Source organism: Aythya fuligula, chromosome 17 (assembly GCF_009819795.1).
Source record: "Aythya fuligula isolate bAytFul2 chromosome 17, bAytFul2.pri, whole genome shotgun sequence".
Lineage (NCBI taxonomy): Eukaryota > Metazoa > Chordata > Aves > Anseriformes > Anatidae > Aythya > Aythya fuligula.
In genome coordinates, this window is record NC_045575.1 from 13,988,234 (window position 1) to 14,002,852 (window position 14,619).

General features: G+C 38.3%; 1 protein-coding gene across 3 annotated transcripts in view; it reads left to right on the forward strand.

The window, feature by feature from the left end:
- The first annotated feature begins 388 nt into the window (after nucleotides 1–388).
- Nucleotides 389–14,619, forward strand: part of TMEM132D (transmembrane protein 132D) — a 255,996-nt gene continuing 241,765 nt past the window's right edge. For all 3 annotated transcript variants that reach the window (XM_032199359.1, XM_032199360.1, XM_032199362.1), the window contains exon 1: nucleotides 389–672. In XM_032199359.1, the coding sequence (XP_032055250.1) occupies nucleotides 558–672 (115 nt within the window). In that variant the 5' untranslated portion in view covers nucleotides 389–557. The remainder of the gene's footprint in view (nucleotides 673–14,619) is intronic.

Consider the following 14,619-nt stretch of genomic DNA (forward strand, 5'->3'; position numbering starts at 1 on the left):
CCCGCTGGCCTCGAGAGCCGTGAGCGCTGCCGTGCCGCTGGCCCCCCCGCTGGCGGAAAGTCAACCAAGTCAATGAGGAGACTGAGAACTTGAGGGGGGAGAAGGGGGGAAGAGGGAAAAAAAAAAAAAAAAGCGAACAGCAAGGCAACCCTGCCTCCGTGCCTGGGTGCTTTGCGGGCTGAGCAGCAGCGCCTAAAGGCAAAGTTGGGCGCCCTGGGCTCGCCGGGATGCGGGCACGGGCTGGGTGAGCGCAGAGCCCTCGGCCCCTGCCCAGCGTCTGGCCGTGGGGGGCTGCGGAGGGGGCTGCTCGTCCGCCTCCCGCAGCTGCGGCTCGGAGCCACGGGTGCGCTCGCATCGCTTTGCTATTTCTTTCCCGAGAGGAGAGGGTTTTTCTTTCAGCATCGTCTGTTTTGAAGCGAGGAGGGAGGAGAGGGGAGGGCTGAAGCTAAAGAAGTAAGTCCTCTCTCCGAAGGAAACGCCTTTTGTGCTCTCAAGATGACCTTTGCTGAAAATGCAGTCTCTTCAGCTGACCGATCTGTATTTTGACTACAAAGTGCATGAAACTCAGCCCTCACTTCCCTACCAAGCCTAGGATGTGTACTTCTGGGATTAGCAATATGGGGCATCTGTTGTCGCCTCTCCTCTTGAGCCTGGCAGCAGTTTTTTCCAAAGGTAAGGCTCACTCTGTTTCACTGCATCTTGTTGTTTATTTTACATACACAACCTCTGTCCCCTGTCTCTGTGATGTCTTGAATGTTGATACTCACAATTCATGACTGCAAGACTTGGGGGGGAGTCATGTGTTAGTCAAAAACAAAGATATCCTGGTGGGAAATCCTCAGTGGCAGGAGTTATTTATTTTTGTTTGACTGTGGCAGCCTAGCGGTTTAGGGAGACACTTGTTACCTGCATAGCATATTTTTGATCCTGTAGTAGATGCTGCTGGTGAGCTGAGTTGGGAACTCATCTTTGGATTGCAAAGGGTTTTATTGTCTTGAAATTTGAAATCTTCAGGGTATGGGCTATCGGATTTAGCTGCTCTGCCATTCTGTGTGATTTTTCAAATTAAAAATCCTGTACCTTAGACTTGGCAGTGTTTAACTGGACCAGAGAAATACATGCTTGCTGAAATGTTTAAAGGCCGTGATAAGAGCCCAAACCAGGTGCCTGGCATTCTGCATGCTGAATAGTTTGAGTGTCCTGACAACAAGTCTTCAGATGCCTCAGTGGTATCTTGCCCACAAGTATGCTTACAGCAAGGATCAGAAAAACAGTGTGTGGACAGTGCACACGTCTGTGCCTATTTAAATATTCCTTTGAACTTTAAAGTTTTCAATGATGGCTGCAGCCAAAGATAAATATATTTTTGCATTAGTTAATTGAGATGAGCATTCCTGTGTAATGTAAGTTAGGACAAGTATACATGTGTACTGCAAAGGCATTGCATGTTAACAGCTATATCTTGTCAGGAAAACAAGATTAAAGTTTGCATGTTTGCTCTTTCATGAGGAATAATAGCATATGCATTTAATTTATGAGTTTGCAAACATACTGATAGAGTTCTGCTTAGAGACAGATCACTATTAAAAAAAAGGTATTAATTACTCTTAACACTTTCACACTTCAAGATATCAACACTTTTTTTCTTAAGTGAATTATTTTTACTAATTTTTTTGTATCCAATATTGAGTTTACTGCCAGAAGGTGAAGTACATAGCCGTCTCTTTCTGTGGCGGTTCCCTATGTAAAATTCACTTCTCCTTCTTTCCTTAGAACAGGTTGAAAAAGAAAGAAACAAAATTATAAGTCTCCTCAAATGTTACCTAAATGCAGTGCCCACGTAAGTACAGTTTTAAAGTTGCAATTGGAAATGCATTAGCAGCAGGGATTGGAAGTCTAAGTCCTTTGAAAAGATTACTTCATTCACATGGCACACCAGTAGCTTTTGATTACCCAGCTAGGCTGCGAGTTATGCATTTTATTATGAGCAATATCAGTACTTTGAATAGGCTATGAATGCAGTAAGAATCTTAACTTTTTTTTTTTTTGGTGTGTTTCAGTTTGCAGCCTTAACGCTGCACTAACAGAGGGCTTGACTGAGATTGCAGCTTATTCCAAGGTTGGGGTGTAAGTGGCATTTAAGTCCTACAGAGTACAGTGCTTGCTTTATTGCCAGCTCAGCAATTATAACATTCATGTATGATTTTATTTTTAAATATTACTTCTCTTTTGAAAGATAAACATAGGCGGAAACTTACACAAGGAAAGGAGGTCTCTCAGGTTGAAAAGAATACTATAGAGACTGATGAGCGAGATTTTTCTATGTATTATAAAGTGCCATTAAATTTGATATTTCCCATTAAATCCCACTTTTCCCCAGGATTCTATTAGAATTACTGGCATTTTCTGTGCTATTTATTTTGCACTTCAGACATCCCACACAGTACTATGTGGTAGCTAGGACTCTGCTATTTGGTAATATAGATATCTATATTTAATGTGATTGTCTGTCCCCATATGAAGTAACAGACTCCAGCTGTGCTACTATGCGTTAGTACTTTGAAGAGACCAGAGAGTTCTAGAGATATACAGCAGGTTTAGATTTACTAGGCAATGCATAAGGTTGATTTCCCCCTCAATCCCTGTAAGAAGATGAACACAAAACAAAAATATAAATCAGACTTGATTACTGCTGCAGGGCATGTTTCTTTGATGCTGTTCTGTTACTAATAGAAAAAATTTCTCATTTATAGTATAATGACAAAGTTTTCCTAAAGAGATACCAAATCTTTTAACCTGCAACAGCAATCAGCTGTCTATTGTGTGTAGGTCTGTGGCTGATTACACAGAGCCATGGCAACACACCTTCTTCCTGCACAGTTTCCAAATGTTTCAGGTAATAATGCTGAAGACTTGAGAATACTACTGTGGTTTTGCTTTGCTTTTATCTTATATATGGAGAAAATAGCTCCAGCTTGAGTAGTAAAATGTTGTTTTCTATAGTGAGCTTCGTGTTCTTATTGGAACAATTTGTCACTGATGATATAGTCTACGTATTTAAAATGTTGTACAGCCTAAACGTGTGTGTGTGTGTATATATATGCATGTGTACAGAGAGAGAGATTATAATGCTATGTAACTGTAGTTAGGGAGGCAGCTGCATTTTACAGCTTTGTCCTCAACACAGTTTTGTTTTGTTTGTTTGTTTGTTTTTGACTCCGTTCTAGGTAGCCAGTGCTTGCCCGCAGTCAGCTGGGTATTTCACTACTTGGTATCAGCTGTGAAAAAATTCTTTGGAAATATTCAGTTGAAAAAATAGACAAACCCAGGTGATGTTAATGAAAACAGACTAATACAACAGGCACATGGGCATTTTGTTCCTGTGTTTAAGGTGGAAAACTCTCATTAGCTTCACTGGAGTAGAGTGAAAACTTGATATTGTACTTGAACACTAGATTCCATCCTTGGCCTAAGTCTGTATTGAACTGAACATCTCCTGAAAGTAGCTAAATAATTTTAGGATGTATATTGTGAGACTTAAGGTGGAGGAGCCTTTTACATTATGGATACTTGCTGTCAAATAAAAACAACAACAATAAGAAATTTGAAATTAATTATAAGCTAAAAGAATATCGTAGTGACTTTCTGCCTGTGTTCTGCTGAGCATTCCACATTGTCATTTGGGCTGAAATCTTCCTGCAAGTGCTTTCTAATGAGATCTCAGGCAACGTAGCTGCTGTTTTGATTTGCTTTTTCTCTCAGTTCTTATCAGTGTGGAGGCTTGGCAGATGTGTTAGGCAGGATTACCTTGTATAGCCTGAAGAGTGTTCCCCACAGGCTAGAGATGTGGATACTCCATTTGCAGCAATGCCAGCCTCTAACTATAGGAAAACTGGGGGAAAAAAACTCCCAGAAACCAAACTCCCAAATGTTTAGCTTTGACTGCATTATAGGAGATAAGCATGAGGATATTTGGATTTAATTTGCTACTGTTTCCTTTGAAATTATTCATGTTATAGTATTCTTTGAACCCTCTTGATACCCAATGAATCTTATAGTATAGAATATCTTTGTCTCATCATGGACAAACTCTCTTTGGCTTTCTCTATGTAGTTTTATTCATTTCATGATGATACTTACTGTCAGAATATGTCATTCTGTCCACAGTAATTGCTGAAATAATTAAGTTATGATTTCAGTGGATTATATCTTTGTGAATTGTAGCTACATAGGGAGCCATATTCCTTCATTTTAATTTTACTTGTGCATCCACTGGCAGTGGTGTACAAAGAACAGGACAGCTGAGCTCCCTGGTTATGTTCCATCTTCCAGGGTGCTGTGGGCCATTTCTGAAGATGTGTGTGTGCAGATCTTTCACTGACATTGAAGTGCACTGTGAACGTAGTATAAATAGAAACGTGGAAAATGAAAAGCTGAGGAGTGCAACAACCTGTGTTTCAGCACTACTTACTTTGTATCATTACTCTGGAATACTGACTACATAGGAATGGAAAATGGTGTTGTATATGGGGTTAAAATTGAAGATGATTCTATTTGGTTTAAGATATGTATTCTTTTTTCCCCTTCCGTCTTGATGGTGACTAGACAGGAGTTCAGAATTGAAATTCAATTCATGTTGACAGATTTTGATGGTGATGATGAGGGAGATGTGCTTTTTCTTGAAGTAACAGTGTTGACCCAGGCACCTGCTGCTCTTGCTGTGCAGTTGATATGTATAGAAAATTCACTGCATGCTGATTTCAGATGGCTACTGCTTAGATGAACATAAAGTACAGGTATGGTCAGTAAGAGTTTTTCTCTTAAGCTTTGTCTATGTGCAGAAATCAAAAAAGTTAGCTTGAAAATTCAAAAGATAAAAGAAATCTTTCTAGCTTAGGGCTCAAGCTGTTCCCATGAAACCAAAGTTTTTGTATATTGTCCCAGCTGCATTAAATTTACTGTCTTTTGAGGCATTATGTGAGGGAAGGGGAAACTGAATTGCACTTTTTTTTTGCGCTCATTCTGTTTCTTGCCACAGTGTACTTCTGGGAGAAGCCCAGTTTTGGTTTCTTTCAGCAAAAATCATAAATTCAGACTAAACTTAAAAATTCTACAGCTAGACCGATGTTTTATTTGTCAGCTGCAATGCTGGTTTAATGTGATTTGGTTTCTATTTCCCTGTAATGCTCTCATTTTTTACTTCTGTCTTTTCTTTTATTAGTTCTGTGGGACTGGCAAGCTCTGTGACACCAACTAATGTTTTAGGTATTAATAAAAGCAGCTTCATTCAATAAAGATCTGTTTTATTTAATAAAAGAGAGAATCAAAAGATAATCTGACTTTTCATACTGCATTCTCATTCAATCAGCCTCCTGAGGTTATTGTGGATGCCAAGTCTAGTGGCAGTCTATCACTGGTCCTAGGATATGTAAACATGTCTCCAGACTGATTGATTGCACAAAAGCTGAAGAGGCAGCTGAGGTTCATTGCAGGTTTGGTTTCTAAAGTGTTACATTAAATTACTTGATTTTCACCAGTCTTCATAATATTGCCTGTTGCAATATTAATGACAGTTCAAAATGAAGTGGATTCTAAATAGTTCAGAGACATTTAGATAACACTAATTATTATGAGTACTTTGAAGGTACATATTTGAGGATGTTAGGCTACTTCACCCTGCTCTGCAGGGGGAAAACTAACTCTAGAAAGAGGACTGGTTTCTTCATGTCCTTGATTTCTTCTTATATTGAATAGAATTAATTCCAGTATAAGATGCTAATCTGATGGTCCCACAGAGCTAATGGATTCGAAGTCCTCATAGTTCAGAGTGCAGCCTTTGCAGCATCTCTGCAAGCTTCCACTTACCATTTTAGTAGTGTGACTTAAACTTGACGAGAGGATGATATAACTTACAGGTCTGTGATATAAGATATTAGGTCCATCCATAGATCTACAGTGGGTGTGATCCGGAGCCCATTACAGTCAGTATATGGGTTTCCGCTGCTTTTAGTGAGCCTTAGTTCACAGTGCAGACAGTTTTCTGGTGCGGTATTTTTCAGCCTGTGGCCCACACACTGGTGGTGATTCACAGAACATCTCAGTGGTGTTATGAAGCCAGTGCCAGAAATCTCATGCATGCAAGCTAGAAAAGAACTAAAGGGAGGAAATAAAAGTAGCAAGAGTGCTTTCAGAGTGCATCCCAATTTCTCTTTGGTTGTAAACAAAGACCTTTGTGACAATACTGTGCAAGATGGTCTGGATTTCTTTCAAAAAACAAACAAACAAACAAAAAAAACAACCTTAGATTGCTCTTGTCCTTAAAAGATTTGAGGAAAAACCACTGTAGTAGACTAAATGTAGTAATTTAAAAAATTCTCTAAACTGGTACTGCCTCAGTAATTCAGACAGTAACTGATGGTGTGTTTCTAATCACCCCAACACAGGTTCACTTAAATCAACATTGAGCAGTGGTTCAATGAAGCAAGGTAGGAGTAGTCTGCCTGTCACTCATGGCATCTGCACTGCAGGGTCAATTAACTTCCAAAAAAGCTTCTGCTGTCCTCATAAAGGATGTTTGCTTGCTTTTACACCCTCAGACTTATTTTTTAATTAAAGTTTCCAGAAAGATTTTTGAAGGGAATTTTCTGTATTGCACAATTGCCTCCATGCAAGTTGCTCAGCACAATGCAGGCACTTCTGTTTCTTGTACAGACCACATAGAAATGGTTGGCAGTGGAAGTACCTAGGCTGATGCAATGTTTCACAAAATTTGACATGTATGATCTTTCCTCCCTTTCTGTAGTCAGTTCATCTTCTCATAGGCCCATCTAGATCCATTTTAAAGTTACTTTGATTTGGTTTGTTCAGTCATTTGGATTTTTGGTGGTAAATAAAAACTTCAGTGACAATGTTGTGTAAGATGATCTAGATAATCAGAAGCTGTTCCAGCAATTTGCTATAGTAATGGTTAGTAACCCTCTTCCAGTCTTAGTTTATTCAATAACATTCTATACCAATTTCCTTTTATGCTAATGGTATCCTTTAATCTCAAAAGCTCTTCTCATTGGTGGAACACATCGGACCTCATTAATTGCAGCTTTGCAGGTAGAGTAAGCAAAATAAAACCATATGTAAAAAGGAGCGCGTAGGCTGTAAAACACGAGAATGAAGATGGGTATTGAATAACACAGATCCTACAAAAAGAGCAAAATAAATGAGTTAGCTACATACAAAAAAGTAGCAGAAGAAATAATAGGGCCATGCAGAAGTGTGGAAGGATGTCAGTACACTTTATTCTTGGCATATACAACATATGAGGTAGACTAAGAAGCAGACACTATCAGATGTCGGCTCTAGCTGAACCAGGATGCCTTACAATGTTCCTTTTCCATCTATTTGCTGTCAAGGTAGGCAGTCTGCAGAATGCTTGCTGTGAAGCAAGGCAGCTGTCCAGATATCCATGCAGCTGAGGCTGCATGTCTTGTGTGCTACCAAAGCTTCTGAATGAGTGAGCTTAGTTGCATCTAATGCTAAATGATCTCAGAGCCTTCAATTTAATTGGCTCGCAGCATCGCTTACTTTATATTTGAAATGCACATTTTGTCTTTAATATACCTTATACTAGTGCATTGCACAAGAAGAGAAATCCAAAGTTGGCAGAGATAACCAGCCAATAGAGCGTCTGTCTGAATATGAATCCAATTCATGATATAGCAATGGTAACAATTCTACTTAGTCTTCAATGGGTGCACTTATCAAAGATCCTGGATTAACAGATAATCATGTGCTCCAATTTTCTACTAAGCCAAGGTGATTCATTCCAGCAATCCTTAAGAAAAGGAAACAGTGGGGATTTGAATGTTATTCACACTTTCCTACTCTGTAAACAGCATAGGATAAATACTATTAGAATTTTCACTGCTCTGTTCTGTTTACACTAATTGTCACCATGTCACTTTGTTTTGGATCTCTCAAACTCAGATCATAGGAGTTAGGCACTTTGGGAATTAAGCTCACCTACAGAATTTGGCTCATGTGAAAACATTAGAAACACTTGGTCTAGCTTCTACAGAAGAGAATAGAAAAGGGACATCTGCAAAAGAAGTGTCTGCTGACCTGCCCACATGTCCACTAGATGTGTGGGCATCCAATTTGTGACCAACTGAACTTTGTCAGCCAGACTCAGGGCAAGACCACTTTTCCCAAACATCTCCAGAGAGTTTCTTTGTCCCCATTCTTAGACATCCTGCTGAAATGCTAACTGCTCAGTAATCCTGTAAATCAGAGTGTGAAAAGACGTGGATCCAAGATTTAATGGACACTTTTGAAAATCTTAATCTTTGTGAGTTGTGGTGTCACTGACAGTGACAAAGAGCTGTTATATCTTCTATACAAAAGCAAGGTATTGCTTTTTAGAGCTTGAGATGATGCTCTCCATGTATTGTTTCCTTGTTTACTAAGGGTTTATCTGTAAAAGTTCTTTTATTCCATATCCTTGTCCATGTTATTGGGCAAAAAATTGTAAGGGGATCATGACTTCAGCTGTGCTCTGCTTTCTCCTATGGCGGTTGACTGTGTCCCCTGCAGCAGTTGTCTGATAAAAGATGATTTCTTGCATACTGAACGCTTGTGCACAGTAGGATTCTGTTACATACTTCTGACTCTTTGACACCAACTGCCCACTAAAGTGGTTTTAATGGGTTTCCACTGAGCCAGGCTGTACTACAGCCCTGACAGCATGCTTCCTATTTAAAAAAAAAAAAAAAAAAAAAAAAAAAAAATCTCTTCAGAAAATCTATTTCTGAACATTGGCTTCTCCAACAAAATTGAGGATTACATTATGTTTGGTATTCTGGAGGCAGAAATATCTCTATTTGATATGGAAAAATGACTGATAAAATGGTCTTGCAATAGTGCTATTTTTTTAATGATCTTATAAAACATTATTTCTTGTTCCATTCCCCCCCCATCCACCCTCTTTTTTTTTTTTTTTTTTTTTTTTTTTTTTTTTTGTCAGGTATTATCGTCTGCTTACAGAAATGCAATAATTTCACCTTTTCAGAATTATTATTATTTTTTAATTGAAAGCTGAGGAATGTAGTGGTTTACCATGGTGATTTAGAAGCCAGGGTGTCCACTGGCCAGTTCTCTGCTATTTTTTTTTTTTTTCCTTTTAATCTGTCTTTCCTTCTCAGAATGCGAGTTCTTCATAGAAGGATCTATTTATTGGTGCTTGCATAGCATTTGCTCCTGTCTTCAGATGAGGCTGTACGTTTTACCACATTACAAGTAGTTAGTTAATGGTTTGAGTTAGGCTGTTAGAAATGGAAGCACAGCATTCTGATTGGCCTGGTCATTGGACAGCATTAAGAATTCAGAGGTCTGTTAGAATAAAGAATAAGAGTACGAAAAGGGAAGAAATAAAGATGAGAAGAAAGCGTCTGTGTGAATAAAAAATTTGAAAAGCTTAACTAGATCCTATCCGCTGATGTTACAATTAATAAACTGTCTAAACCTTTTCAGACAGTGATATGATACAGGATACTGAGGTCCTTATAAAAAGGATAAATTAAAGATAATTTCATATTTCTTTGTTACAATCCATATTACTAAACTATTAAAGAAACACCTGCTGTTGAACAACTGTGTTAATAATGCAACATTACTTACAATGAAAACATATATATATATATATATATATTTTTTTTTTTTCTTCTGGCAGGTGTTACAGATATTAGAAATATTTCATTCCTCCTCTACTCCTTCATGTCTTTGGGGTTTATTTTAATCTCCTTCATGTCTATAAGTTGCAAGCATAATGGGTAGTGTTGGTGACTGTGGTGAACTTGTGAAAGGAACTGTTGGCTAGTCTTCTGTTATTGATGGGATGTGAAAATTGAAACTGGTAGAATGAGTGTATTTTTCTGAACTTCTGAGCTGACTTGTTGAGAACACAGAATCAGAGACAATCGTGTTCTTCAGTATTGAAGTTCTCTTTTTGCTTAATTACATGGATTTTGACCTCCAGCCAGAGTTAAGGTTTCCTTCTGAAGCATGTATTTCTTTTGTCTTTTCCATGTCCCCCTATGCAGTGCTACTCCTGGTTTGTAGGTCTGTGTAGGGAGTTGATACAAGATATTTGAACCACTATTTCTAACTGCCCACTGACTGGAGAATAACTGATGCTGAAGTCTCCAAGGATGGTCTTTCACAGTTTTTTGTTTTAAGTGAATAGGCCATGAGGTTAAGGCAGCTTTTCAGTAGACTGTGAGATGAGCAATGTCTTCAAATAAAAACCATAAAAGACATTTGTGACAGTCATTAGCTTTGGAACCTTTTATTAAAAAAGGCATTTAGCATTTTTAACCTGTGGAATATGCATATGGTTGTACAACTTCTCAGAAAACTGGCAACAGTTCCAATGACCATTTAATAAGAAATAGTCAATGTCAGAGCTATGTTAATTAAAATTTTGAATTACATGAATCTTTGCTGTCTCCATTTCTTTTTTTTTTTTTTTTTTTTTTTTTCCCTTTTCCTTCCTGGCTAGTTTGGTTGAAAGGTTGTGGACCATCTTAGCAATAACGCACCCAAGTGCAGGTTCCCTGTATGTTCCAGTAGATTTCTTTGGACTTGCTGCCTTTTGAAATCAAACAGCTTCCTGAGGTCCAGAATTCATACTAAATTTTATGGATGAAATCTCAGGTTAGACAAAAATACATAGCAAATATCACTGTGAATCCCCTTGAGAAACAAAATGGTATTTCCCAAACACTAGCTAGCAGGCTGATATTTTGAGTTCTGTCTCAGTGCTCCTTTTTCTTTGCTTTGTTTGAGTAATGGATGAAATGCTAACTAAAATAAATACCTAAGATCTGTGATTCCTACACAGTTCTTTGTGGCTGCTGCTAGTTTTTTTTTTTTGTTTTCCCCTTTTGTCCTATCACAACTTTGGATAGTTCTGTAGATGTTCCCTGCTTTTTCTGCTACAGTAGTTTAAAATACATATATCAGCAATCACCTGTCTCTTTTCTTGCCTATTTAGACTCTTTATCTGAATAGCAATAGTAATGGTACAATGATCCCTGCTGAAGCACTTATTTGTTTGTTTTCTTTCTATTTCTATGCAGTCACATGCTCCTTTCATTCCTTCATCTGTTCCTATGAAAAGATGCATTGGTTTTGGATCAGATCCTGAAAAATATGTTTATAAGTGGAGAATACTATACATAGTAGCCCTTTTTCATGGTATTTATAGTTATGATGGTTAAAGTATCTTTGCATTATAGGTTCTCATCAAGTAATCAAATTGCATCGATAATAGTAAAAAGGATGGTTCATGAAGAGATTCTTTTCAGCAGCTTTAGAAGAGAACGATGAATTTGGCAGCATATTTGCAGTGCTAACAAATCTGGGCTTTGGAAGTCTAAATCAGGAACACTGAGTTCAAAACTGAAGATCCCTCACAGAGATGTGCTGATAATAATTGCCTTTGGTTGCAGGGAGGAGCACTCAGACCTCAGATGATTTTAGTTGTTGCCGCAGGTCATATGACAGTCTCTCAGGTAATCAGCTCTGTCAAACCAAGAGTCCTTAAGGCCTACATCTTCTGTCTTGAGGGCTTTTGGGAGACAGTGAAGGTCAAGGGACAAATTAAGATTCCACAACAAATGCAAAGAGTGTTATAGGGTATTATTTGGTGTAACAGGACTGTTCTAGTGTTCTGGTTTGTTCTGTGGAGTTCTAAAGCCCGTGATTTCTTCCTACTTCTTTTTTGTGTTTGCCAGAGGAAATTAGCTGGTATCCTGGTCTTCATACCTGTGGTGACACTGTGCCATTCCCTCAATTTCTTTGGTATGGTCTTGGTCTTTGGCTTTTTGCAAAAGTTTTCTGCCAGTTTGATCTTTTTGTCAGAAAAAAATCACATTCTTGCACTTGTTTTACTTTTTTTCTGATGGATGGGCACTGTCAGAATCTTTTCTGGATTCTATGGAATTTTTGTAGCAGTTTGTTCTATACTTGTTTGGCATCTGTTTTAGGAATAGAAAATTTATTTCTTTATTTAGTTCCTCTACTTGATTTACCTTGTCTGGAGGAAAGGAGGCTAAGAGGTGACCTTATTGCTCCTTACAGCTTCCTGAGGAGGGGAAATGGAGACGGAGCTGCTGTTCTCTTCTCCCTGGTAATCAGTGATAGTATGTTCAGGAATGGCACAAAGCTTGCCGGGGAGGTTCAGACTAGATAGTAGGAAAAAATTCTTTACTGTGAGGGTGGTCAAACACTGGAACAGGCTCCCTAAAGAGGTGGATGATGCCTCGTGCCTGTCAGTCTTTTAGAGGTATTTGGATAATGCCCTTAATAACATGCTTTAACTTCTTCAGGGCTAACCTAAAAAAAAGTGGTCAGGCAGCTGGGCTTGTTAAACTCTCTAGGTCCCTTTGAACTAGTCTATATTCTGTATTGTTTGTCCTGGTCTATATCCAGCTGGTCATCTGCAAATGCTACTTACTGGTGCCACTTCATTTTCTTCTCCAATGACTGAACAAATGTTTCTCAGACATTCAGGAAACGAATTCCTCCATAGTTCTTGCAATTTCTGTTGCCTCCTTCCTTCCAGTAATCAGTGCTACTACTGCTTTCTTTCCAACTGCAAAACCAAGTCTTATTTTTAGCACTGAAATGAACAGAAGGAATCATGGAGAACAGGCTATAATCTTAGATTTTGAGATGACATTGAATTTGCAGTACTGACCTGTAGGGGTTTTCAGAAAATAATTGGAAAGTTAGGCTGGGAGCCCAGAAATTTAAGATTGAGGGCAAGCATGAAGAAATGTATAAAAATTGGAAGATGACAAAGAGAAAGAAAGATCAGACTGTGTTCTACTCTGCAGACTCTGTGTTCTGTGCTGCAGAGTAAGAACTGGTAGTGAAGAATGGGATTGTGGAGATGGGGTAATAAAGAAAATCAGAGTATATGCTTCATGGGCTCTGTGACCTGTTTCAGTCAGTATGGACAGACAGTGCCCATCACCAGAATGGTTCCAGGTGGTCTGATGTCCTCACACTCCCCTGCCACATACACATACCATAGCCCAGTAGCAAATAACACACACATTTGACCTTATTTTATATAATTTTGCCGTTTAGTAAGATAACTATCTCTCTGTATAGATCTATACATATATTTACATAGATCTAGCCATCTCTATATAGCTATCCTACCAAACTGTAGAATTGCCCTCACTGTAGTTAAAGCAGTTTGAACTAAGAGGACATAATCCAACCTACACAAAATGTATTTTGGCTAAAGAGCTTAGATGATACAGGGCAATGGGGAATTGAGCATTGAAACTATTGTGTCTACCATGCAGTGTTATACCGAAGAACTGGGAAAGGAGCTTTGTTCTGTTCACCAAAACAAGTGAAATGTTCTGGAATTTTTAAACCAGTGGAACGTCCCTGGTGGGAGACAACTGAAACTTTAACTTTAGTTTCAGTTTAAAACAAATATTGCAACATCATCATTTTTCATACCATAAATCACTCTTGATTTTGCCTCTCTATAGTAATCTAATGTCACAAAGAACCAAGGTGGATTTTTGCTTGTTTTCATAATTATTTCATGTCACTTTCTCACCAACCTGAAAGGAAAATTAAATAACTGATGCTCACTTATTTCTTTATATTCAGTGGTTGAAAAGAGCTCTTTTGTTTTTGCAGTGAAATGTTTTCTCATTCATGTGAGCTTCTTAATTCTCACCTTTTTTTTTCTTTTTTTTTCTTCTTTTTTCTTTTTTTTTCTTTTCTGTAGCAAAGGGGTTTTCTCAGCATTCCTTCCTTTGTATAATGGAGGCTCATACTTAGCAAATACCCTCGGTGTTCTTCCTTGACCTGCTGGCAAAAGGTGATATTGAAATTGTTTTTGTTTCCTTCTCAATTGAAACAGATTGCACGGCTTTTGCAAATAGACATTGCCTTCTGCCCTGGAAAACTAGTCATCAAATGTGCTGGTAAGAGAGAAATGATGCATTTTGTGGTACTATAGATACCATGCAACTTAAGGGGAAGAAATTATGAAACGAGGTGGTATTTTATACTGCAATGAAAACTGTGCTAAATGCTGTGAAAACACAGAAAGAAACAATAAATCTTTTGGAGTCAAGGTCTAGATTTGCTGGAGAAATGTGCAGAAACTTTATAATTTGGCTATGGAGAATGGTTATAACAGACCTGGAATTTAAAAGGTGTTTTCCTCAGGTGTAGTGCTGGCACATTAGCTTAACAGCAGTGCTTTTCCATATTTTGTCTTGAATTCTATTTGCTTAAATCTAGATGGTTGCCACAAAAAAGTATTTGATACAATGCTGTAAGAGTCAGAAAACTTGTAACTGCTTATTGCTAATCTAAATCTGAAAATTATCATGGATGGTATGGCTCCTTAGTAAGCTAAATCATCCTCAGTTGGGATTGCTACAGTTCCTCTTTCTCTCTTATGTTGCTTTGGCACTTACGCAGTTGAGTGCAAAGAGCCATGCAGAGAGTTGACTGATCCAGCTGAAAAGCCATCTTTTTTTTTTTTCCCTTCATTTGTTTGTTGCTTTTTTTTTTTTTCTTTAGACA